The sequence below is a fragment of the Corvus cornix genome, chromosome 26 (genome assembly GCF_000738735.6).
Source record: "Corvus cornix cornix isolate S_Up_H32 chromosome 26, ASM73873v5, whole genome shotgun sequence".
NCBI classification, from domain to species: Eukaryota; Metazoa; Chordata; class Aves; order Passeriformes; family Corvidae; genus Corvus; species Corvus cornix.
Window position 1 is genome coordinate 1,810,631 of NC_046354.1, and position 22,474 is coordinate 1,833,104.

General features: G+C 49.8%; 2 protein-coding genes across 2 annotated transcripts; one reads left to right on the forward strand and one right to left on the reverse strand.

Moving 5' to 3' along the window:
• The first annotated feature begins 530 nt into the window (after positions 1 to 530).
• ELK4 (ETS transcription factor ELK4) lies at positions 531 to 22,437 on the forward strand. Its single transcript, XM_039565067.1, is given in 7 exon segments — positions 531 to 634; positions 8,147 to 8,362; positions 9,677 to 10,256; positions 10,259 to 10,309; positions 10,312 to 10,604; positions 11,701 to 11,817; positions 12,979 to 22,437. Coding segments are annotated over 6 exon segments (1,347 nt in total). The 5' UTR covers positions 531 to 634; positions 8,147 to 8,155; the 3' UTR covers positions 13,078 to 22,437.
• Positions 16,321 to 17,546, reverse strand: LOC104692352 (BUD13 homolog). Its single transcript, XM_019288886.2, has one exon. It carries the CDS (start codon positions 17,524 to 17,526, stop codon positions 16,321 to 16,323), a length of 1,206 nt encoding a protein of 401 aa, XP_019144431.2. The 5' UTR covers positions 17,527 to 17,546.
• Positions 22,438 to 22,474: the final 37 nt, after the last annotated feature.

Sequence of the window (22,474 nt, forward strand, 5' to 3'; positions counted from 1 at the left end):
TATGCGTCCAAATAACTTATCTTTGCATTTATTTTAATAATATAGAGGGTTTTTTTAAAAATTATGAACCATTTTGACGCGCTGCGCCCCGTCCTCCCTCAGTGCCCAGGGGGAGGAGGAGGGGGGGGGACAGAAGCGCTTCCCCTCTGTCCCCACAGCCCCCTGAGCGGCAGGCGGGGAGTTGGGCGCTGCCGGTGCGGCGGGGGCTGCCCTGGCCGGGGGTCGCGGGGGTCCCGGCGGGGGCGGCCCCGGGGCCGGGCCGCGCACATGGCCCAGCCCGGGCGCAGGGACCGCGCGTCCCGCCCGCGCCCCAGGCCCCGCCCCCGGCCCCGCCCCGCGCCCCGAGCGCGCCCTCCCATTGGCCCGCGGCCTCCCGGTGCCGCGCTCTGATTGGCCGCCGCTCGCGAGCGCCGCGGGCCCGTGGGCGGAAGCGGCGGTACGGCGGCCGCGGAGGGTCCCCGCGCGCGCGCGCCCCCGGCCGTGTCGAAGGCGGCCGCCCCGCGCTGCCCGCCCGGCTGCGCCCGCCCGCCCCGGGATGCGGCCCCGGCGGCCGGGCCGGGCATGAGGGACGGCGGGGGGCCGCGCCCAGCACCGGCACCCGACGGCACCCGGGCACCGGCGGGGCTCCTCCTCGGTGAGCGGGGGCGGGGGGGTGCGGGGGGAGCGCCGGGCCGGGGAGCGGGGGCTGCGGGGTGCGGTCGGTGTCCCCCAGCGCTGCCCCGCCTGGCGCTCTGTGCTGGAACAAGGCACAGCGAGAGGCTGGATCCAGGGGCTGGAGGGAGCCAGGGCTTGGTTTGGATCCAGGGGTGGCTTGGTTGAGTCGCTTGGTTGTTTCGGTGCTGGGGTTGGTTGGTGGGATCCGGGAGATTTTTGGGTCCAGGGGTTGTTTGGATCCAGGGTTTGGTGGGTGGGATCCGGGAAATTTTTGGGTCTAGGGATTGGTTGTTTGGGTCCAGGGGTTGTTTGGATTCAGGGGCTGCTTGGTGGGATCCAGGGAATTTCTGGATCCAGGAGTTGGTTGGTGGGATCCTGGAGGTTTTTGGGTGCAGAGCTTTGTTGGTTGAGTCCAGCAGTTGTTTGGATCCAGGGCTTGTTGGTGGCTCCAGGGTTTGGTTATTTGGCTCCAAGGGCTGGTTGGATCCAATGGTTGCTGGTTTTTTTTTAATTCCTCACTCCACCACTATTCTTTTTTTTTTCATCCTCCCGCACTCCCCTCTCCGAACTGGGTGGATTCCTGCCCACATCAATAGGAGAGGCGGAGGGGAAAGTATGCAAATCCTGCTTTTTATTTGCTGTGCGCTTATACACACACACACACACACACACACATTACCTGTGTGCCACCTCCAGCACCCCCCTGTGCCCTGCCAGCATCCAGAGCTGTGCCGATTTTCAAGGAGCAGCTCCTGAGGAAGGCAGGGGTTTGCTTTGGAGGCTGCCGGCTCCAGTCGTTATTAGGATTTCTCTCCCCTCATCCCATTCCCACCAAACGCGATCCCAGTGCCTGACGCGGCGGCGTGTGCGTGATTTCGGTCGGGCTGTTTATTTTTAGGGTCTCCGCGCCTGTTTGCAGGGAATAGTTGTTCCATCGCCATGGCAACGGGGCTGAGTGTACCATAAACATTGTTCAGGAGCTGCTTTTCCAGCTGAAAGGAGACTTCCTTTTCACGATCCGGCTGGGATGGACAGAAAGCGTTTTAACCTGTGCTTTGGGATTATTCCTGCTCTCAACCGGGGATGCTTTTCCTTCCAGCAGAGGGATTGTGCCCGTGGAAGCCAATTTAATCTGCTGTTGGTAAACACTGCCCTCAGCCCATGGTGGTGGCAGATGAGGAGGAAGCGAGTGTAATCTCCTTAGGAGCTTCCAGGAAATCAGTGTTTTTACGGCTTACTCGGGAACAATCCCCAGCAGGGTCACAAACTGATCAAAGGCGTTTTGGTTTTGAAGTTTCCTATCCCCTCTGTGGGTCCTAAACCTTCCCTGCGCTCTCATATCCTGAAAAAAAAAGAGAGGTAAGAAAGGGATAATGCCCATCCAAGTGTGGAAAATCAGGGAAATTGGGTCTGTCCATAAAACTGTCGGTGTTGGGATGTCAGCCATCCCCAGGCAGGGATGGAGGAGCAGAGTGATTGTAGCAGCTGCAGGAATTACATGGAGTGGGCTTTGAAATCCCCTTTTTTTGCCGTTTTCCATCAGGTGAAACATTAAAAGTCAGCCGTGATAACCAAAATCATATTTGATAACAAAAGGGGGGCCCCTTTGTCTCTGCATCAGGATTAAAATATCCCCAAAAAAGCTGTTGGGCTCATCTGCTGCCAGCCTGCGTCCGCAGCCGTGAGTCCCATGGAAATCCTGATGTCATTGTTGTCCTTCATGGTTTGTTCCCGATCCTGGCTAATTCAGAAAGGCAGGGAAGGCCAGAAAATACTGAGGAAAAAAATGGAAAATACGAAGAAAAAATAAGTACTTCTTTCTCAGGGCTTAAAAAGCTGAAACAGTTGCTTCCTAACCTCCCAAGTATTTGCTAAAACACCTTAATTTCATCTCCAGTGACTTAATTTTTGAGCCAGGGAGACAAAATTTATTGCAACATTTGTTTTGGGTTAAGAAAAAGAGAGGCTTGGAGTGGGATTAGGCAATGAAAACTCTGGAGCAGCTCTTATCATGAGGACATCCTTCAGCATTTCCTTCCAAGGAACTTCCTGCCTTGATAACCACAGCTTCTCCTGCACAACAGGCTGATTTTCCTGCCTGGATTGGGAACAACGGTGCAGGGAATGCAGGAGCCAAGGGGAAAACAAGAATTTATTGCAGTTTGGGGTGTTTTTTCCTTATTTTTGCCTGATTTTTGTTAGTTTTGTTAGAGATGGTATGATTTGATTACTCCTTGGAGAGCTGCCAGGGGTTGGAATTTTTTAAGGGAGGTGTAGAATTCTGCATGTCTAGTTTGGATTCCTTGTTCAGTTCCTTTATTTTACACATACAAGAGGCTTTTACCTGACGTTTCACCTGTCTGTGTGCTCTGGAAAAGGACTCAGTTCCTTTCCGTGCTTCCCACCACATCAGGGTATGGAGTTTTGGGCAGCAGGTTTGTGGATTTCTGGGGGGTTTTTTGACAGTACGCTCTTTCTAAAATTAATTAAAATTGATAAAATCCTAAAAGTACCACTTCAGGTGAGTCACAGCCCTGGGAGCTGGAAAAGCTTTTGGGAAAGGTTTATTAGGAATGGGATACTGCTGATGAAATTGTTGCTTGGTTTTATTTTGATAACCACTGAACTGGATACTTCATCAGCTGTATCACACCTGCCACTACAATGAAAGGGATGGGACACCCATTTATTTATTCATTTATTTAATTGGGCAAAGAGAGGGAAAATCCTGCTCAGACTTGGAGGTTTGTAACGTGGGCTTGGGCCTGTGACCTCCAAAAGTCTCCTTCACCCAACTCCGCTGTTTGTTTTCCTGGAACAGCCACCGAGGCCTTGTGTCCCCAGGAATATTGCACAACAGAGCAGGAGTTACTATTGTCTACAGAATTCCTCCTGCTCACACACCGTGGCCTTCCCAAAGTGCTAAAAATCCCTGGGAATGGCTTTGGGAAGTGAAGGCTGAGCAGCTCAGCGCTCGTGTGCTGCAATCCCAGAGCAAGCTCTGCTCTCCTGGAATTTCCTGGAATTGAGGCCTTGATTTGCTCACCTGCACCGTGAGCTCCCCCAAACCTGTTGCTGCCTTTTATTTCAGTTTTTGTTTTGGAGCTGGGAGCTGTTTCTGTGTCTCCCTGAGTTTCCTCTTGCTCGCTGCTGCTTCCCAGGCCACCTTTTGGGGCCGTCCCCTCGCTGTGACACTGGGACAGCTGTCACCGTGCCAGTTCAGCCGTGCTGGGGATGATTTTGCTGCGTGGCTGTGACATCCTTCCTTTCCTCTGGGCCTTTGTTCCTGTGTGGGGGCCTGACAAGGCTTTTTATTCAGCCCATCTGCAGAAGTCATCAGGCTGCAGATGCTGCTGCAACAAATGGAGGTGAAAGATTATTGGAGAGTATTTGGTGTTGAGTCAAAGCACAGGAAATCTGCCAGAAGACCTCGAAGGAGGGGTTTAGGGCAGGCCTAACACCCCACATCCCGCCTTTGCTCCCTTCCCGGGGCGTGGAGAGGGGCTCTTTTGGAGCACAGAGGGTGAATATTTGGATTTATTGTGCCACAGGCAGTGCAGCTGCTGCCCACGGGGGAGACCGTGCCACTTCCTAAACTCCTCGGTGTCAGCCCTTCTTGCACCCTCACATTCCCAGGAAAAGCCGAGCCTCCGGGCTCTGTAATCCCATGGATCGCACCGAGCTGCCAGTGCCACAGGGGAGAAGTCACCGGAAAAGAGACAAATTCCCAAATCCTGGCTTTTCAGGATAAACTCAAGGCTTTGCAAAGCCCAGGCCTCCAGCAGAGCTGCAGCAGCAGGAGGAGGCTCAGGTTTGCTGTGCTCGTGCTTGGAGCTGTGCAGCCGAACCCTGCCAGCTCCTGCTGAACTCCGAGGGTCATCCGTAGGCGTCGGAGAAGATCTCAAGACAATAATAGTGCTCTATTTTAGCTCCCTCATTACAAAGCAGAGCTGCCCTCTGCCTCTAGCAACTATTTTTTCCTCCTGCTCACATGGTGCAGGAGGGGAAAGGCTCTTGCCTCTCTGCCTCATTCCCTTTTCCAGTGAGGCCTTTTCCTTTCTCCTCGGGCTCTTAGGAGGAAAAAGAGCCTTCAGCAAAAGGATGTTTTGCAGTGGTGTGTTTGTAATTATTGGTGTGTTCATCGTGGAGGAGAAGCAGTGGGGCTTAGGAGGGCTTTTGTGCTGGTGGGGAGCTGTGAGAGGAGGAGTTGGGGCCTTTTGAGGAAATATGAAACGTTGAAATGCTGTTTACAGATCATCAGAGAACATTTCACCCTCAGTAATGTAGGGTAGGAGTGGGACAGGGGGTTCTTGAGCCACTTCTCATCCCTGTGGTGCCAAAGGAAGGGCTCAGGACAGGCAGCAGCTTCCTCCTGCCCCAGGGGCTGCAGAAAGAAAAACCTTTTCCCCACTTTTGGTGGTTCTCAGGCAAAGAGAAGTGCTCGGCTCACCTGCGCTGGTTTTAATTTTACATCTTGTGTGATGTTTTTTTATATTCTTCTTCTTCCTGAAGAAACAGCATTTTTTTGGATGTATTCTCATGCTGTATCAAAGCAACTTGGGTACTAAAGCTAAATGAGATGTGTTAGTTCATAACACAACATTGTCTCCTAATACACATTGGACTTTCCCAGGTAACAGCTTGCTCCTGGACTCTGAAGGGGTAAAATCCACCTGTGATCCCACTGCTTTGACCAAGGTTGTTTTCTGGCCTTCCCTTTGTATAAAACCTCCAGAAAAACTCCATATTCCCCATTTCTTTGAGGTTTCCATGAGGTTGCACTGCAGGCTCTCCATCATTGCCTGGGGATGAACGCAGTGGATATTTAATAAAGAGGAATATTCATTCTGTTATACCCAGTAAAACCCCTCCAGGAACAATCCCAGAGTACTCTCAGCTCCTGTTCTGTGACAGCCAGGGAATAAGGGAGACCTCTCCACCCTTTTAGTGTTTCTTAGACAAGACTTTTTCAGGCTGGGGCTGTGCAATGTGTCCTCCAAGTGACGGACAGAATCGTGATGTGCCTGAAGCTGCAAATGCCAGAAACATCAGGAGGAACTTGATCAAAATTGCACTCCAGTACAGTCTGTAACTCTGCCCCTGGCAGGAGGATCCTTCCAGCTGGAAAACAGCAGGGTTTGAGCAGCGTGAACTCTTTAACAACTTTGGTAAACGCTCCTCAGAACAACTTAGCTCATCTCTGGGAAAGGTGTTTGTTTTGTTTTTTAATCTCTGGTCTCTTCCATCATTTTGGCCACTCTGCGTGTGCTGTTTTACAGAACTTCGTGCTGCTCTGGCAGCTCTGTGCATCTCCAGCTGCATTCCAGCCCAGCTGTGAGCTGGGCAGCAACGCTTGGCTTTGGTCAGCTTGGGATTAACAGCAAGGTGGGACTGCCTAAAGGGAGGCAGCTTCATGAAAGAACACCAGTTAAATTCTGGGATGAAAGGTGCGTGGATTTTTAGCAGGAGGGGTGAAAAAAAGAAGAGCCTTTGCCACTGTGAAATCCTGTTGCTAATCTGATTTCCACGTTGCATCAGTCAGCGCCGTTTGGTGCAGTGCTCCCGGAGTGCTGGAGATAAACGCAGCGTGGGAATAATCACTCAGCTTCATTTCCCTGCTCTCTCTTAGCACATCTCACTGCTCCTGACAGCTCTGCAGGGTGGCAGAACCAAGTCCTCGTGCTCTCCACGCCACCACGTGTGGCTGCATCATCCCCGTGGATAACGAGGCACAGCCCCGGCGTTCCAGATCTTGGATGTCGGTGGCAAATGGCAACACCAGGCGATCCTGGAGGAGTTTGAAGGTGTTTGCCTGGTCCCTAAATCCTGTATGGATCAGCTGGCACAGCACAGAGCAGTGTGGGAAGAGTCTGGAAGCACAGCCTCCAGTTTCTTCGAGTGCCGAGCAATTAATTTGGGCAAGCAGGGAGCTGTACGTGTGCAGTAATTAACGGGGAAAGCACCTCAGGCCAGCCTAACGAGGGGGTGTGGGTGTCCTTCATTTTGAGATTGTTCCATGTAATTGCAGCAATTTTACCTGGCTGGATCAATGTCACATCAGCGTGTGCCATGAGGCAGGGATTCTGCAGAAGGGCTGGAATGCCATGGGCTGTGCCCAGAAAGGTACCTGCCCCGGGGCACCTCGTTTCCCTGAGAGCCCTGTGTGAGCTGTCAGCTCTAATCCTGTCCCAGGGCTCAGCCTCTCCCGTGGACACAGTTCCCTTCCTTATATAGGGCTGGATAAGTGCTGGGCACTAATGAGATTGAAATAAAAGGCTTTGGGAGCAAAGATGAGCTGGCAGGCCCAGCTGGATCTTAAACTGAGCCCTGTGTGCACAGGGACTTCAACCAACACCAGCCTGGCTCCTGCTCCCTGAGGCTGGGCTTGATGCCTTTGTTTTGGAGCTTGGGAATAGTGTTTGAGTATCAAGTTCATCCAGATGGAGCCCCTGGACCCCCTTTACTTAGGGGGGAAAATACAGTGATTATGTGTATTTTTAGTGTAATTCACTATTCCAGAGCATTTTTCCTCTGTTTTTATTTCACAGGAAGAAGTTTAAGGTGTGTTAATTAAACAGTTCTGGACTAAGAGAATCTATAGGAGATGCTGAATTAATATTTTGTCTAGTTTAATTCACAGTGTATCTTGTACAGAACGATGAGGGTTCCGCTTAAAAATATTTGTGGGAATGCTGTTTGGTGCAGTCAGATATGGTCAAGGTAAAACATTATCTCTGCCTGGTCTGTCCTTGATGGATTTATGCATCTGCAACTTCAGTGCAGGAATCAACTGGCAGATATCGGTTCTAGAAAGTCCCAGCCTAAATCACTGACGTGGGTAAGACATGGCAGGAATTAAGAGCCGAGCAAAGGCAGTATTTGAAATAATTTAAATTTAGTTTTATGTTTACTCTCATAAAAAAAATGGGTGATACCTGGGAAAGAAAGCTTTGAAGGAGAGATTCGGGGTGATTGAGAGGGCTGCTGGTAAAGAGGCAGGAATGGAAACTGAAGGAAAATGGAGCTGATTTTGCTCTGGCATCTTCTTCTTGGAGCTTTGCAGTTCCTCGTTGTGCTGAGTTCTCTCCGAGGTGGGAGCAGGTACGGAAAGGGGGAGGTGAGGGGGTGGTTTGATTCCTACCTGGGTGTACCTGAGCTGTTTCTCACAGAGCAGCACAAGCCAGAGTGGGTGAACATGGAACAACTTAGAAACATTTTTTTGGGGGTAGTGACTCACTGCAACTTACCCAAAGTGACCTGATTTAGTTAAATGAGGCTAAATATAACCCATGTGAAAAGTACTGACATGTGGGAGGAGACGCCGGAGTTGGCACTCAGCCCCTCGGTTCTGCAGGGAACATCTTTCACGACTGGTGACTAATAATTTTTTACTCTTGCTGGCTTTGGAAATAACAATCCCTGCTCCGTTTTCCCCCCCTTGTAGGGAGAGCAGGGAAATGCTCCGGGCTTAACCTGCCTTTGTGAATTGCAGCTCTCTGCTATGGACAGTGCCATCACCCTGTGGCAGTTCCTCCTCCAGCTGCTCCAAGAGCCCCAGAACAAGAATATCATCTGCTGGACCTCCAACGACGGCGAGTTCAAGCTGCTGCAGGCAGAGGAGGTGGCCAGGCTCTGGGGGATCCGCAAGAACAAGCCCAGCATGAACTATGATAAACTCAGCCGGGCGCTGCGCTACTACTACGTGAAGGTAGGGGGGAAATCCTGCTCCAATCCTCATCCCTCTCAGCAGCCTAAGGAGCTTTGTTTGCTCCTGCATTCCCTCCTCCAGGGGAGGGGTGTCACCGCTGTGTCTCTGCCAGGTCGAAGGAAGTTGTGCTGCTTTGTTTAAAGGTGCTGTTTTGGTTTTTAATTTCGTTTATCGGTGTGCTGTTTCCTCCTCGCTGGTTGTTTTGTGAGGTTCTGGTGGCTTTGTGCAAAGTGTTGTCTCGGTGTGTTTGGTGATACAAATCTGTCTCTGGATCCTAATTCCCTTTCCAAAAAGACACACCCTTGCAAGGGTTAAAATCCTCAGCACTCCAGTTAAAGCAATACTGGGAGGGGATGATGATGGAGGGGGTGACTGTTGCACCACTTTCAGCTCTTTTTGCAGCTTTCTCTATGAAGGGGCTTCAAAATAAACATTTTTCAGCCCAAAGTATCTTTATTTTCTCTGTGTGTTCAGAGCTTCACCTTTAGTTTGGCCACTGTTTTCAGCCCAGCAGAGTAAGAAGCTTTTGTTTATCCAACATCTTCAGGTCTCACCTTTGTTTCCCTTTATCCCACGACTTCTCTTGTGTGAGTGGAGCAGATAAAAATAACCCCCAGTTCCTGAGGAGCCTGGAGCAGGTGGGAAGTTGCTGGTGTTCATTGCTGGGTGGCACAAATCTGCCTTGGTGCACTGAGAGATCTCAACAACAATCACGGAATGATAAATAAGGATAATCTCAAGTCCAAAGTGTGTGTGGCATTTCACTGAGGAGGAAAACAAGTTTGACAGATGCAGTTCTGTGGTATTGAAATAGCTGATTAGCCTGCATTCTGCTGACTGGTTCAGCTGCTTATTTTCCTTTATTATCATCTTATTAAGAATAAAGGTGGTTTGATTTGAAGTACGAGCTCTCAATTCTGCAATCCTGGAGAAACCCTTTAGCAAGTTCTGCTATTCAGTTACCCTTAGTGTACCCAGCTCCTTGTGGATCTTGTACCCAGAGATCCTTGATGGGAATAATGGATATTTTTAATTTAATTTAAGATGTTTAACAGGACTTCTTGGCAGTTTTTAGGCTGGTTTTAGTATGTTTAATGTCAGGTTGAGCTCACCTGTTGCAGTGTTTTGTCTGCCAGCTCTGGGAGCAGAACTGGAACACACAGGGTGTTTTTAAAACAGGAAAAAAAGAACCTTTTTTTTTTTTTTTTGCTGAAAGATTACAGCCTTTAATTCCTCTGCCTATTTTAGGCAGTGTTTGTAGGAAGAAAATTAATCTGAAGAAGGTCTAAATATACTTTGTCTTCTTCCCCACAGAATATCATTAAGAAGGTGAATGGGAAGAAGTTTGTGTACAAGTTCGTGTCGTACCCGGAGATCCTGAACATGGATCCGCTCGTCGTGGGCCGGATCGAGGGAGACCCCGAAATGCCCGGCTTTGGGGAGGTGACCAGCGCTCCCAAGGACGTGGAAAACTGTGGGAAGGAGAAATCCCAGTCCTGTGCTAAGTCCTCCAGCCGCAACGACTACATCCACTCAGGCCTGTACTCCTCCTTCACCCTCAACTCCCTCAACTCCTCCAGCGTGAAACTCTTCAGGTCCATCAAGATCGAGAACCCGGCCGAGAAGCTGGCGGAGAAGAAACCTCAGGACCCCACCCCCTCTGTCATCAAGTTTGTCACCATGCCCTCCAAAAAGCCTCCCTCCGCCCCCCTGGTCTCCACCACTTCAGCAGTGGCTGTCACTTCCACGGCTTCTGCCACCCCCACCGTGTCCGCCTCGCTTCCCCTGGGCTCGGAGGAGACTCTGCAGACCCTGGAGACGCTTGTCCTGCCCAAGCTGACCGTCCCCGAAGCTCCTCCAGCACCTTTGCCAAACTTGAGCACCAGCTTCACCCCGACCCCCCCATGTCCTCAGTCTCTCCCACCCTCCAGGTCCCCTCCACGCCCCCTCGCCGCCCCTGAGCTCCAACCCCGACCTGGACATTGACACGGACATCGAATCCGTGGCTTCCCAGCAGCTGGAGCAGGCCCAGAGCCTCCAGCACCAATCCCCAGAGCCCAAAGAGCAGCAGGATTCAGCTGTGCTGGAGAAGGAATTTGCCAATCACCTCTCCAGATCTAAAAAACCCAAAGGGCTGGAGTTGGCTCCCACTCTGGTCATCACAGGCAGTGATCCAAGTCCTCTGGGCATCCTGAGTCCTTCTCTCCCAACTGCTTCTCTTACTCCAGCACTTTTCTCTCAGGTAACCAAATTCCCTTCCTGGTTTTTTGTTCTTGTTTTTTTTTTTTTTTTTTTTTTTTAAACTAACAATAGTGATGAAAACAGCAAGTGGAAAATGAATACTTGATTGCGTGCGGAGGTTTGAAACTCAGGATGTCACTCCCTGGTTGTTGTTTTTTAATCAAACACAAGTTTGAATCACAGTTGGTGTTAATTCACCCCAAAGTGTGCCCAGGTGCTGTTTCAGCCCTGCACACAGGGCTGGCATGTGGAGGCAGAACCCAAACCAGCCCCAGCAGGATCTTTGTAAATTGCCAGGGGGATACTGAATTATTCCAGAAACCCTAAATCCTTCAGCTGGGCCTGAAAATCCTTCAAAAACAGAGACCCACAGAGGTGTCTGTTCAGCTTTTTTCACTCAGTCAGTAGCATTTAGTTAAAGCCAAAGTCTTGTGAGCGAGCAGCAATAAGAGCAGCTGCTTAATTTGGTTGTTATCTTTGTGTGGGAAAGGAGAGCTTTCATGTCTCATGGAAAACTTGGAAGAGAACTGAATCCAGCAGGGCTGTTAAATCATTCTGTATCTGTGTAATCTCTCCCCTGCAATAAATCGGAATTAGAGTGAAACCGTGGGGAAGCTGCTGGTTGAAAACTGAAATGGCTGAAGGCAGGGTGAGGAAAAAAAAACCAACAAAATCCAAGTGGAGTTGTTCTTTTGGCACCCTGGGAAGTGCTTGGCTGGTGAACCTGGAATATTCAGGAGCTGGATGGAAATTCCTTTTGTTGTTGCTGGCATTGTCAGTGGCACCAGGAGCAGGCGTGTACCCACTGTTTTTCCTTTTTGAATCCATAATCCCACTTTTCCAGGTGCTGGATTGGAGGAGGAGCTGCCCTGCTGTGGGTTCCAGCAGGATTTGGGAAAAGAGGGCTTGGATTGCTCAGCGAGGGGAGGGAGGGAGAGCCGGATGGGGCTGGCAGGGAGGAGGAGGAGCAGGAGGAAGGAGGGGATGGGGAGTTCCTGAAATCTGTGGCAGCTGAGGGTGTTGTGGCTGGAATTCCACGGGGAAGGCTGGAATTCCATGGGAAAGGCTCTCACAGCTGCTTTCTCCTGTATTTTCAGACTCCCATCCTGCTGACTCCCAGCCCTCTGCTCTCCAGCATCCACTTCTGGAGCACCCTGAGCCCGGTGGCTCCTCTCAGCCCTGCCAGGTTGCAAGGTGCTAACACCCTCTTCCAGGTGAGTCCCAGGGTTCTTTCTCCAGGGATTTCCAGGGATCAGTTTATCCCAAAAAATCTGCTGTGGAAATAAAACACGAGTTGTTGTTTTCTACCCCCATGTTAGCTTTTGAGAGCGTTCATTTTAGTGTTTGCCTGGTTTTATTTAAGGATATTGTAAATGTTGGTGTTTCAGGAATGTTTGAAGTTAACTGTGGCACAGGCTGCTGGTAGAGAGATTCTTTTTTCTTTTTTAGGTCTGTTCTTCCTGTAAAAATTTCCTCCCTATAACTGTTTTGGTCTGGTTTTTCCTGAATTTTGAATATCTCCACTCTATTGATTGTTCTAATCGTTCCTGCTGAAAAAATATTAATTAATCTCACAACTGGTGAGGAGGAAGAGTGCGTGTTTGATCTCTGTGATGATGTGTGGCACAGGTTTTGATGATTTTTATGGAAGAAATCCATAAAATTCACCTCTGTGAGGGTGGGGGAGGCCCTGGCACAGGTTGTCCAGAGAAGCTGTGGCTGCCTCTGAATCCCTGGAAGTGTCCAAGGCCAGGTTTTTTTTACTATATAGGACAAAAATCCCCTGTATTTAAAAAAAAAAACAACCCTCCTTTAGTTGTAATTCTCATGTTTTTCCCTCACCTTCCACTCTGGCACTGGAATTACCACATCTGCTGCCTGGGGTTGCTGAGGCAAAGGGTAAAATTTAATCAATTGAATTCATTTTTACTTAATTTCATTGAAATTAAAGAATTTAATTAAATCTTCTGGGTTGGGACCTGTCATCTCCATGGAGATGAAGGAAATTCCTCATCTGCACCATGAGGATGGGGAATAAACAAGGAGGGCAGAAATGACACTGGATATTTTACCCTGGAAAGAGCTGATAATTAACTGAGGGATGATTTAGACCCTGTTTTCCCCACAACCTGGATTAAATCACTTATTAATGAGGATGTGGGGCAGTGCTCAGCTCAGGGGTCACTGAGACACTGCTTGGCATTAAAAAGTTAATTAAAACTGGCGAGCCAAGAGGATTCTTTGAAGCCTGGGGTGGTTTTGCTTTGTTTTGTTGTTGCGTTTGGGGTTTTTTTTCCCTCCTTTGTGCACAGATATGGGAGGAGCAGTGAATTAAAAGTGGATTTTTGCCTGATGATTCTTCTTTTGTCTCTTAGTTTCCATCAGTGCTGAACAGTCACGGCCCATTTACCCTGTCTGGACTGGATGGACCCTCCACCCCCGGCCCCTTTTCCCCCGATCTCCAGAAGACATAGCACATGGAATTGCTGGGAAAGGACACAGTGGCAAGCAAGGCAAAGATAGGACACTTCTGTTGAACCACCTTTTTTAAAAACGAGCAGTTTGTAATTCCACAGAGGTTCTCAACGATCGTAGTTGTTGCCATTCCCGAATCAAAAAATGCCTTTTTTTTGCAAAAATCCCCCCCCTTTTTTTGGAAGAACCCAGGTTGGGAATGTATATGCAAACGCCTTAATAGGAGCTGCAGCTCCAGTCTCTTCTCCTCCTTGGTTTGGAAGATTTTCCCCGTGTCCAAAAGGAATTTTGGGTGGTGTTGCAGCACCTGAGTCTGCACTGACTGCAGCAAACAGCACCAGAGGAGGCTTTTCTCTGTGACTCTTGGAAAAAAAACAAAAACAAAACCCTCTGTTCTTCTGCTTCCTGTGCTTGGCAAGGAGAACCCCGAATCCTGATGGAAGCTGGCATTCCAGGAAATGCTTGGGAAAGGGGTGTGTGCTCTCAGCTCCGCCCCGCGGGCACCACAACTCGTGCAGTGACAAAAGCAGCCGGGGCTTTTCTGCTGGCGTTGTCTTTTCTTCTTCTTTTGTTATTTTTTTCTTTCAGGGAGACATTTTTCCAAGGATTTTATTTCAAATTTGTGTCCAGGACAATTTTGTGGAGCGGTGGCATGGCCCAGCAGCCCCTGGGAGAAGAGGTGGGGCTGGATTTTGGATGCTCCCCTGCCTTCCCTCCCTTTTCCATGAACGGTGGGATGAGCTCCTTTCGCTTCTCACAGAGTTTGAATGCTGGAGTCCAAACATTTCTTGTGCCAGAGACCTCTTCCAGAGCCTGGGACCTCCCTGCTGGATGAGCAGGATGGGGGGGTTTTCCCTGTGCTTTTGGGGGGAGGTTGCTGCCTGACCTGGAATTCCAGACCCCAGCGGGGTGAGAACAGCAACGTCCCAGCGTTAATGTCGCTCCTCTTTCCCCACAGTTCTGGAAAAGCTTCCTGCTTTTCCCCACATGGAGAAGCTCCTCTTTTGCCAGCTCTTATCCCAAGTTTTGCAGTGGAGCTGTTGCTTTTTTTTTTTGTTTTTTGTTTTTTGGAGGGAGTACTGACCCCAGGTCAGGCTGAGGGAAGGTTCCACGGGGCATCAACCGTGTGGTAAATCTGCTCTCACCTCCTCGGTGTCCTGGATTAACAATGCAGGATTGCTTTCCAGAGCCATTGGAGACGAGATGGAATTTGGAGGTGGATTTTTACACCTCAGGAGGCCTTTTAAGAGAACTGAGGAGTGAAAGGAGTGAGAGGTTCTCCTCTCTCAGCCCCTCAGTCTGGGTGTGTTGGGCCCTGGGTCTGTGTGTCCCTCTCATTTGGGCATCAGATGTCAGGCAGCAACTTCTGGGTTTGAGTTGGGGGTGTCAGAGGATCTTCTCCATAAAATATTCCCAGAAAACAGATGGAGACATCTCTTTCCTTCAGCATCCTCCGAGCTGCCATGAGCAGAGGAAGATTTTTCCCTCTCCAGCACGAGGAGCTGACAGTGTTTGCTGTACATACTGCACCTATTCCATGGATAAGTGGTGAACTCGAGCTTTTCCAGAGTTTTTCCTTTTGCCACTTTTGCAGGCTTGGAATTCCCTTTAAAGCCACAACACCCAAGACTTTTCTTTCCCTGCAGTGATGTTACCTTGCTATAGCTGACACTGAGATACAGAAAAACCACTTTTGTGTGTTCCCGACGTGACACCTGGGACAGGTGGGTGGAACAGAGTCGCTTTTTTGGGCATTGTTCACCTGCCCGGGGGGAAATGGGAGAAAAAGAATATTTCCTTTTTCAGGTGGAGAAGCAGGGAGTGAGCTCATGGAGTGACCTTGTCTCCCTGTTGGGTCCTGGCAGAGGCAAAAATGTTTCACATTTAGACATCAGCAGCTGCAGGAGGAAATTCCTGCGCCAGCAGCTCTTAAAATGTGCAATATTGACCTTTTTTTTTAAAAAAAAATTTATTTTTATTTTTGAAATGCAGAAATGAAGCTGCAGATGATCACGAAGAGCAGGCATCTGGAATTTTTTTTTTTTGGTTTGCATGTTCAGAGCCTGCTCTGGGAAATTTCTATGGCTATGTATAAATAGCAGCACTTTGGTTGGTTTAGGTTGGCCGATTTTACGCCTACCAAATACGTGGACTTTGGAGAGAGCCACATTTGCAGGCTGGGATTCGAATTGAAAATTCATCAATGAGCACTAAAAACTTGCAATTTAATTGCTTCCCTTCCCCCTTGTCCCCCTGTGGAGAAAAGCCAAGTTTAGCTGTTGAAAAGTGAAAATTTGTGCACTTAATTCTTCGTGAACTTTTTATCACTTTGGGCAGAGGGTCAGACCCAAAAAATGCTATTTCTAGGCTCCTGCTGCTCTCCAAGAAGCTTCCCCAAGATTGCTCTGTCACAGCTGGCTGAGACTGAGGTTTTCCTTTGGGAATGCCGAGTTCCTATGGAAGCACAGCCTGGATGGGATGGTTTCCATCAGGTAAAACCCAGCAGGCAGAGCAGGAACGGGATTGCTTTGGCTTCTTAAGGAAAAAATCCAAGTCCACATAGGATGATAACCTCAGGAGGCAGCTGGGAAAGCTCATGGAAAAGGGAGAGGTGGGAGAGGAGCAGCTTTCGCTGCCTTTTCTCCGCTGCAATTTTCAGGTCACTTAAGGGAATATTCCTTGTCTGTGTGCTGCCTCGTCAGCCACATTCACTGACAGGTAACTGCCAGCTTTTCCTCGGATCACATTCCTGGCAGAGCCTCCCTGGGGGCTCGCTTCTGTGAACTGCTGGTTCTGTAGGTCGCTTCAGGAGCAGTTTGTGCAGCTCCTCGCAACTTGTTTTTAATTTAGCATAGGGCAGGTGGGCTTAGAGTAGATTCTGTTTTAGTTCTGTACCGTGGTGATTTTAAAACAAATGAAATAATGCAGCATTACAGAAACTTTTTTCTTAGGTTCTTGTTGCTGGAGTAGCCTTGGTTTTGTGGAATGCTTGGCAATTTTTGTGTCAGTTCTTTCCTGGCTGTCTTGGGTTCCATGGAAGGTCGAAGCATTTGGCACAGAACAAAAGAGTTTGTTAGAGCACAAACAAGAAACCGGTGACAGGGAAATGCAGCCTTGCCTCTCGGAAGAATGTCCAGTGGGATGCTGAATGCTGAGGACAGGGCTCCTTGCAGGGAGAGAGGCCATTCCTCGGGGCTCTGGCAGCGGGGGGTGTTTGTGGGTCACTCCAGGAGCTCTCTCTCCTACATGTCCTGGATGCTCCACTTGTGGGTGAGTTCCTGCATCGCCTTCGTGTTGGCACTGCGGGCAGAGCGCTGCTGCTCGAGCCCGTTGGACCTGTCCACGCCGTCCCAGCGGTGCCCAGGCCAGATGTTGAACCTGTTGAGGGGAGGTGCTGGTCCCTTGTACCTGGGTTTCTCTTTTTCCTTCTTCTCCTTGGCCTTCCTTTTCTTGATGAGAGCAGCCATGGGGTCTCCTTGCCTCTCCTGTTCCCTCAGCATTCGATCCAGCTCCTGGTCATCGATGTAACGGGCCAAGGGCTTCTGCATCTCCTTGATTGCATCCTCCACATTCTGCTGCTGCTGCAGCCTCTCCTGTGCCAGCCCTTTTCCCCACCTGGCATATTGCTTTTCTCTCTTGGACTCTGCTTCAGCCTTCAGCCTCTGCTCCAGCTGCTCCTGGGCCAGGTTCCTCTTGCGGCCCAACTTGTCTCGGAACACGGTCTGAGCGTTCCGGGATTCCTCCTCCAGCTGCTTGCTGCTCCTCTCGTGCCTCTGGAGCTCCTGCTTCTCCCTCTGCCGCACATCAGCCGACAGCAACCCAGCTTTGGCCCTGGATGACCTCGTGTGAGCCTTCTTGGGAGATCCCTCAGCGTCCCAGCGACGCAGGGAGTGCTCCGGGGGACTCCGTGACCTGTGCTGGGCCTTCCCGGCGGGCAGAGTCCGTCCTTTCCTTCGGCTCCTTTTCCCACTTGGGGACCCCGGCTTCTCTCTCTGAGGTGACAAATCCTGACGTTGCCACCGGCGAGGGGATGGCTCAGGGGTGTCGTGACGCTGCTGCTGCCTGGGAGGTGACAGCTCAGGGGTGCCAGGATGTCGTCTCCTGGGAGGGGATGGCTCAGGGGTATCGTGGCGCTGCTGTCTCGGGGCACAGAGCTCCAAGGAGCTGTTGTGTTTCCCTCCTGGGGCCGAGGGCTCGGGGAAATCGTGGCGCTGCCGCCTCATGGCAGACCTGGCAGGTCCCGAAATATCCGAACTCTGCGAATCTTCGTTCTGGTCTCCTAAAAGTTTCCATTTGGAGTTCGTTGGGAATTCCTCCACGAGCTTCACTTCATCAGGGCTTTCATCAATGAACTCTGCCACCACGGGCACGTCTTCTTCATCCTCCTCCACTTCCTCGAGGGCAGCGGCGATGCCGCTCCAGCTCACGTTGTCATCCCTGCTCCGCATCCCGATGGTAGAGCTCACTCAGTAGAGCACAGAACTCTCAATCCCCGGCTTGTGGGTTCGAGCCCCACGCTGAGCACCAAAATTCGTGCTAGTCTGGAAACAAAGCAGCGCAGGAATTAACCCCAGGTGAATTTATCACCAGAGGGTCCAAGCCAGAGCTACAATTTAACAGGAAAGATTAAAATCGAGGCAATGATACAGAAACAGCAGCTTAAACTGACAGAGTCAGCATCCAGCCTGGCACCCTGGTGGGTGTCCCGGTAAATGGTGGCTGCAGTCCCGTTGGAGTGATGGACGTGGCCTTGTTGAAGTGGTGATCCCACAGGAAAGTCTGGGCTGTCCCTGGAGGTCCAGGGGTGCTTCTCGAGCTCTTCTCCTCTGGGAATCCAGTGGAAGAAGTGCCCCGGTGTTCCAGGTCTCGGCTTATATCCAGGTAGGAACGTGCAGTTCCTCCCCTCTGGGTGGGGCGTCTCTCAATGGGATGTTGGAATTCCGTGAGTCATTCCAGGAGATCTGATGGCCCGTTAGCGGAGATGGCCCCACCGAGGGTGTTATCAGGGGTTATCAGGGGTTATCGGGTGTTATCAGGGCTGAGTCACCTTCTCTCACCACCTCAGGGAGGTGGGAATAGAATCCACACTTCGGGTCACACCTTCCATGGAACCCAAGACGCAGCTGCTGGTGGGATTTGGGGCGCATGGAAGCTGAACTTGTGTCTTGCTTCTGGGAATCTTTTTTTCCATGGCCCTGCTGCAGGGTTGGGGAGCTGCTGCCGCTGCCTGCGCCGTGCCTGGCTCCGTTTGGGATCCTGGATTTTCAGGATTCCTGGCAGGAGCAGCCCATGGAAGCAGAAGAGTGGCCTGTGGTTATGGAACCGTCTGTGTTCTGTCCTTCCTGGGAAGGTGATCCTGGTAAGAAGAGGGCGATGCAGGAGATTTGGGGCTTTTTTAGCAGCAGCTTTAGGTTTAGAGCCTTGTTCCAGGCCTGTCCTCAGCGGGGGATGCAATCCCTGTGCCCTGATTTTGACACATTCAAGCTCTGTTTTGCAATAGGTCAGGAAGGGATAAAATTCCTGGAGTTGGACAGTTCCTTGTTTTCACTTGGGGTATCCCAAGGCTTCAGTATCCATGCAATCTCTGGGATAATGGAGTGGTGTGTGCAAACAGAAAGGCGCTGGTTGGGATAATTTCTCCCTCTGATGCATTTTCAAACCTCAGCTGTCTCACAAATGGATCATTTTGGGTTTTTAATGTTCATTCTAAGGGCAGTGAAGCTGCTGAGGTGCAGATCTCCCTTCTCCCCCTTCCCCCAGCCCAGGGAGCTGCATCCCTCTGGGATTCCCTGGGATGGGAATGAAGGGCCCTGATCCCCTCCTGGAGCTTTTCCTCGAGCTGAGATCAGAACCTGCAGCTCTGCCCCTCCCTTGTCTCCCGTGGTTTATTCATTATCTTTTAGTTTCCTTTTTTTGCTCCTGTTTTACAGCAGGTTTTGATGTATTCTGCAATTTAATCTCCATTTTTAAGGCAGATTTGTTTACAGGCATCTCAGTGTTGTATCAAGAGGCTCTCTTGGCATTGTCAGCTCTGGAAATCAACCTCAGCAGTGGGACAGGGAATGTTGTTAAAATCAACAAACTTGACGTTTGAGTTTTGGGTGACAGTTTTGGTCTGTTTCCTTCATCAGTTCTGTGTGAGGAACAGAACCTGGATCTGGAAGAGCAGAAATGGGGGGGGGAAGGGGAAAAAAAAGACCTTTTGGCCTCTGAGGTGGTGGGGATGGGGTTATTTTGTCTTCAAAAATCACAGAGTGGGGTGTTGCCAGCAGCCCCTGGGGTCTCCCACTTGGCAGAGGAGCCCAAAATCCATGAGGATTCACTCAGGAGCTCTCCGGGATGTTTGACGAGGTGTTTATGGCTTGGTTTGGAGTTGATTAAGCAGCAATTAGCAGGGGCGGGGGAGCGTGAGCAGATCTGTGAATGGGGCAGCCTTTGGCCATCCAGGGCAGTGGGATCAGAGCTGGAGCTGCTGGGATCAGAGCTGGCAGGGGAAGACTGGAGGATAAAGTGCAGGGACAGTTCCATGCAGCTCTCCAGGATGTCCCTTTGCCTTGGATCAGCATTTTTGGGCAGGGAATTCCACCGGGAGTGAGTGGTGCTGACCGGGGAGGTGAGAGGTGGCTCTGGACAGCGAAAAATCCTTGGAAATGGAACCAAATCTTCTTCCAGAGCCTGGTTTGAGTCAGGAGGGCACCACAGAGGAGCTACAAAGTCGCAGCAGTGAGGGCAGCGCTGCCCGTTCCTGCGGGAATTCCCTGACGGACTCGGAGCCGTCTCCAGCAGAAAGGTGAAATTTGGGGTTTGGCATCAGTGGATCCTGAAGTGAGGGCTGTTATTCCTGCCTTTATGCCAGGAACAAGCAGGAATCAGGAGAATGTGTTCCCTGCAGATGGTTTTCCTGGCTGACCAGAACCACAGGTGGGCAGGGCCCTGTTTCTGCTTGGATGTTCCAATATTTCCCTGCTGGAATAGCAAAATGTCTGCTTCCTGTGAATTCTTTTGGAACAAAACCACCCTAAAAGCGGCTCAAATTGAATTTTGTTTCCCCCTCCCAAAGAAAGCAGCAAGATTCTGCCTGTGGAGCTGTTCCAGGCCCTGATGAGAAGCACACTCTGAGAGCTGAAATTGTGGTTTTTTAGATTCCTCGGTGTTGAAGCGTGGCTGGAACAGCTCTGCCTGGAGCACACGTGGGTCATGCCTGGTAGGAGGTGTTCCCAAAAATCCATATAAATATCCCCATCCTCCCTCAGAGCAGATTCTGCGCTGTGCAGTCGCCACTTTGAGATGTTTTGCACTCCCCGGTGAGGTTTTTTTGGGGCTTTTTCTTCCCTTTTAGCACTCAAATCAATCCTGCCCCACTGTGAGTTGCCAAAGGTTATTTTTTGACATTGTTGGATGCCACATCTCCTGAAAAAAAAAAAAAAAGTGTCTTAAACGTGGTTTTGAGTAGTTTTGTGTTTGATGGGCTTGATTTAAAAGACTTCTCTGCTGAGGTTGTGTTGCAGGAGGTTTTCATCTCAAAGCAGGGCTGCAACAGGAGAGTCCTGAGCCTTTGGAAAACAGGGATCTGAGTGGAGACAGCGAGGAGAGGCTGGGGGTGATTCCAGAGCCCATTTCAGCCCTTGAGCAGTCCCTGCAGCAGTGCTGTACCAATAACTGGAAGCTGTTGTTGTTCATTTCTATTTTTATTTTCCTTCTGGGTTATTTTTTCCGTGTTTTTCGGAACACAGGAAGGCTCTGAGGGTGGCCTGTGCATGGTTCCTGGGGTGTGCTGTGTGCTGGGGTGGGGGGTTCCAATATTCCAATCCCTGGCTTTGCTCTGAGTTCCTTGGGATGTGTTGTGGGGTTGGTTTTTTATTTTTCCCTAGCATGTCCTGAACCCTCCAAGCTTTGAAACTGCTTCCTAGAATTCCTAGAATCGTGTTGACTTTTTTGTTGTTGTTGTTTTTATTTTGTTCTGCTGTTGTTCAGTTGCACAGAGTTTTTCTATAGAAAATCTACTTCCGAAACGTTTCGTTCTCTGTGAACAGGGTTGAGATTTATTCCTCGTAGTTTGGAAAAAAAACCCCTAAAATTCCCTTTTCCAACTTGTTTTGTAGCCTGTTGCAGTGTTACCAGATGGCCTTACGTACGTCACAGTGCTTTGTGATGGGTACAGTAGCACATTTAATGCTTATTCCCCTCTGTTTTTAGAGCTGAGAAGTTGATTTGGAAATAATCAAGCTGGGAAAAAAAAAATTTTAAAGGGGGAAATTCTAGGGAAACACAGCGGTTGTGTCCCCTAAAGGAGATCAGGGCAGCTGGAATTAATCTGGGAGTGAGTCCTGGGAGGCCAGAATCCTGGGAATCAGCACAGATCCAGCAGCAGCTGCTCCAAATTCCCTGGGCTGGGCAGTTTCTTGTGTCTTGGAGGGATTTAAATCAATTTTTAGCAACTCCAGCACCCCCACCCAGCTGTGGTGCCGTGTGCCAGCGTTGTCCTGTTCATTCCTGAAGTGCACATCTGTTTTGGGAAGGCAGTTTTGGTGTGGATTCCTTGCTGGAATTTTCAGGCTGAGCTGGGCTCTCGGCAGTTTTTTTTGGGAGCTGGGAGCAGATCCCTCCCTCTGGAACTCTGGGCTGGAGCCACTTTTACCTTCCTGGAGTTTTCAGAACAATCAGTGGTGGAAACTCCCCCGAAAGCAGCAGAGGGGGAACATTTCCAGTGGCTCTTTCCAGAACAGAGTTGCATTTTTCTTTTCTCTATAAATATATATATATATAGTACAAATTCAAGAGGCAAAGTTATGTTGTAGTGAGTGTCTGAAACTTCCTACACTGGAGACTTTTCTGGACAAGACAACTGTAAAAGTCACCCCTTGTTCCAGCCGGGTGACCCTGCCTGGGACAGAATTGCTTCTCAGTCTAACTTTTTATTTTTAAATACCTTATTAAGAGTATCTTAATGCCATTGTGTTAAAAAAAAAATGCTGGTATGTAATGCAAGTACATAAATAGCCAAAGTTTTCAGTAATTGTTCAGTGTTACTAAATTTTGCTTTTATTTAACCTTCCAGGATAACATTTAGGAAGACCTTCAGTGTGTTAAATTATCCTGAAAATGAAAAGTCTGAGCAACTGGATTAGGGCAGGGATGGAGTTGTTTGAGCACATTTCAGGTTTGAATTCAAGTGGGAGGCAAAGTTTTTAAAGATGCAAAACTTCCTTTGCACTGTCCTGACACTTGGAAGTGACAAATGCTGCTTCGGCAGAGGCTCTTTGGGAATTGTTATTCAAACATCGTGAAGGTCTTTCCTGAGAAATCAGGTGACTTTTTTCTATTGCTTCGATTTTTGTGCAAAAAAAAAAAAAAAAAAACCAACAAAAAACCAGACAAAAAAAACCAAAACAAACC

What these genes read in the sequence shown, in the direction of transcription:
- LOC104692352 (XM_019288886.2), bottom strand. Translation starts at nt 17,526, where the DNA reads ATGCGGAGCAGGGATGACAACGTGAGCTGGAGCGGCATCGCCGCTGCC.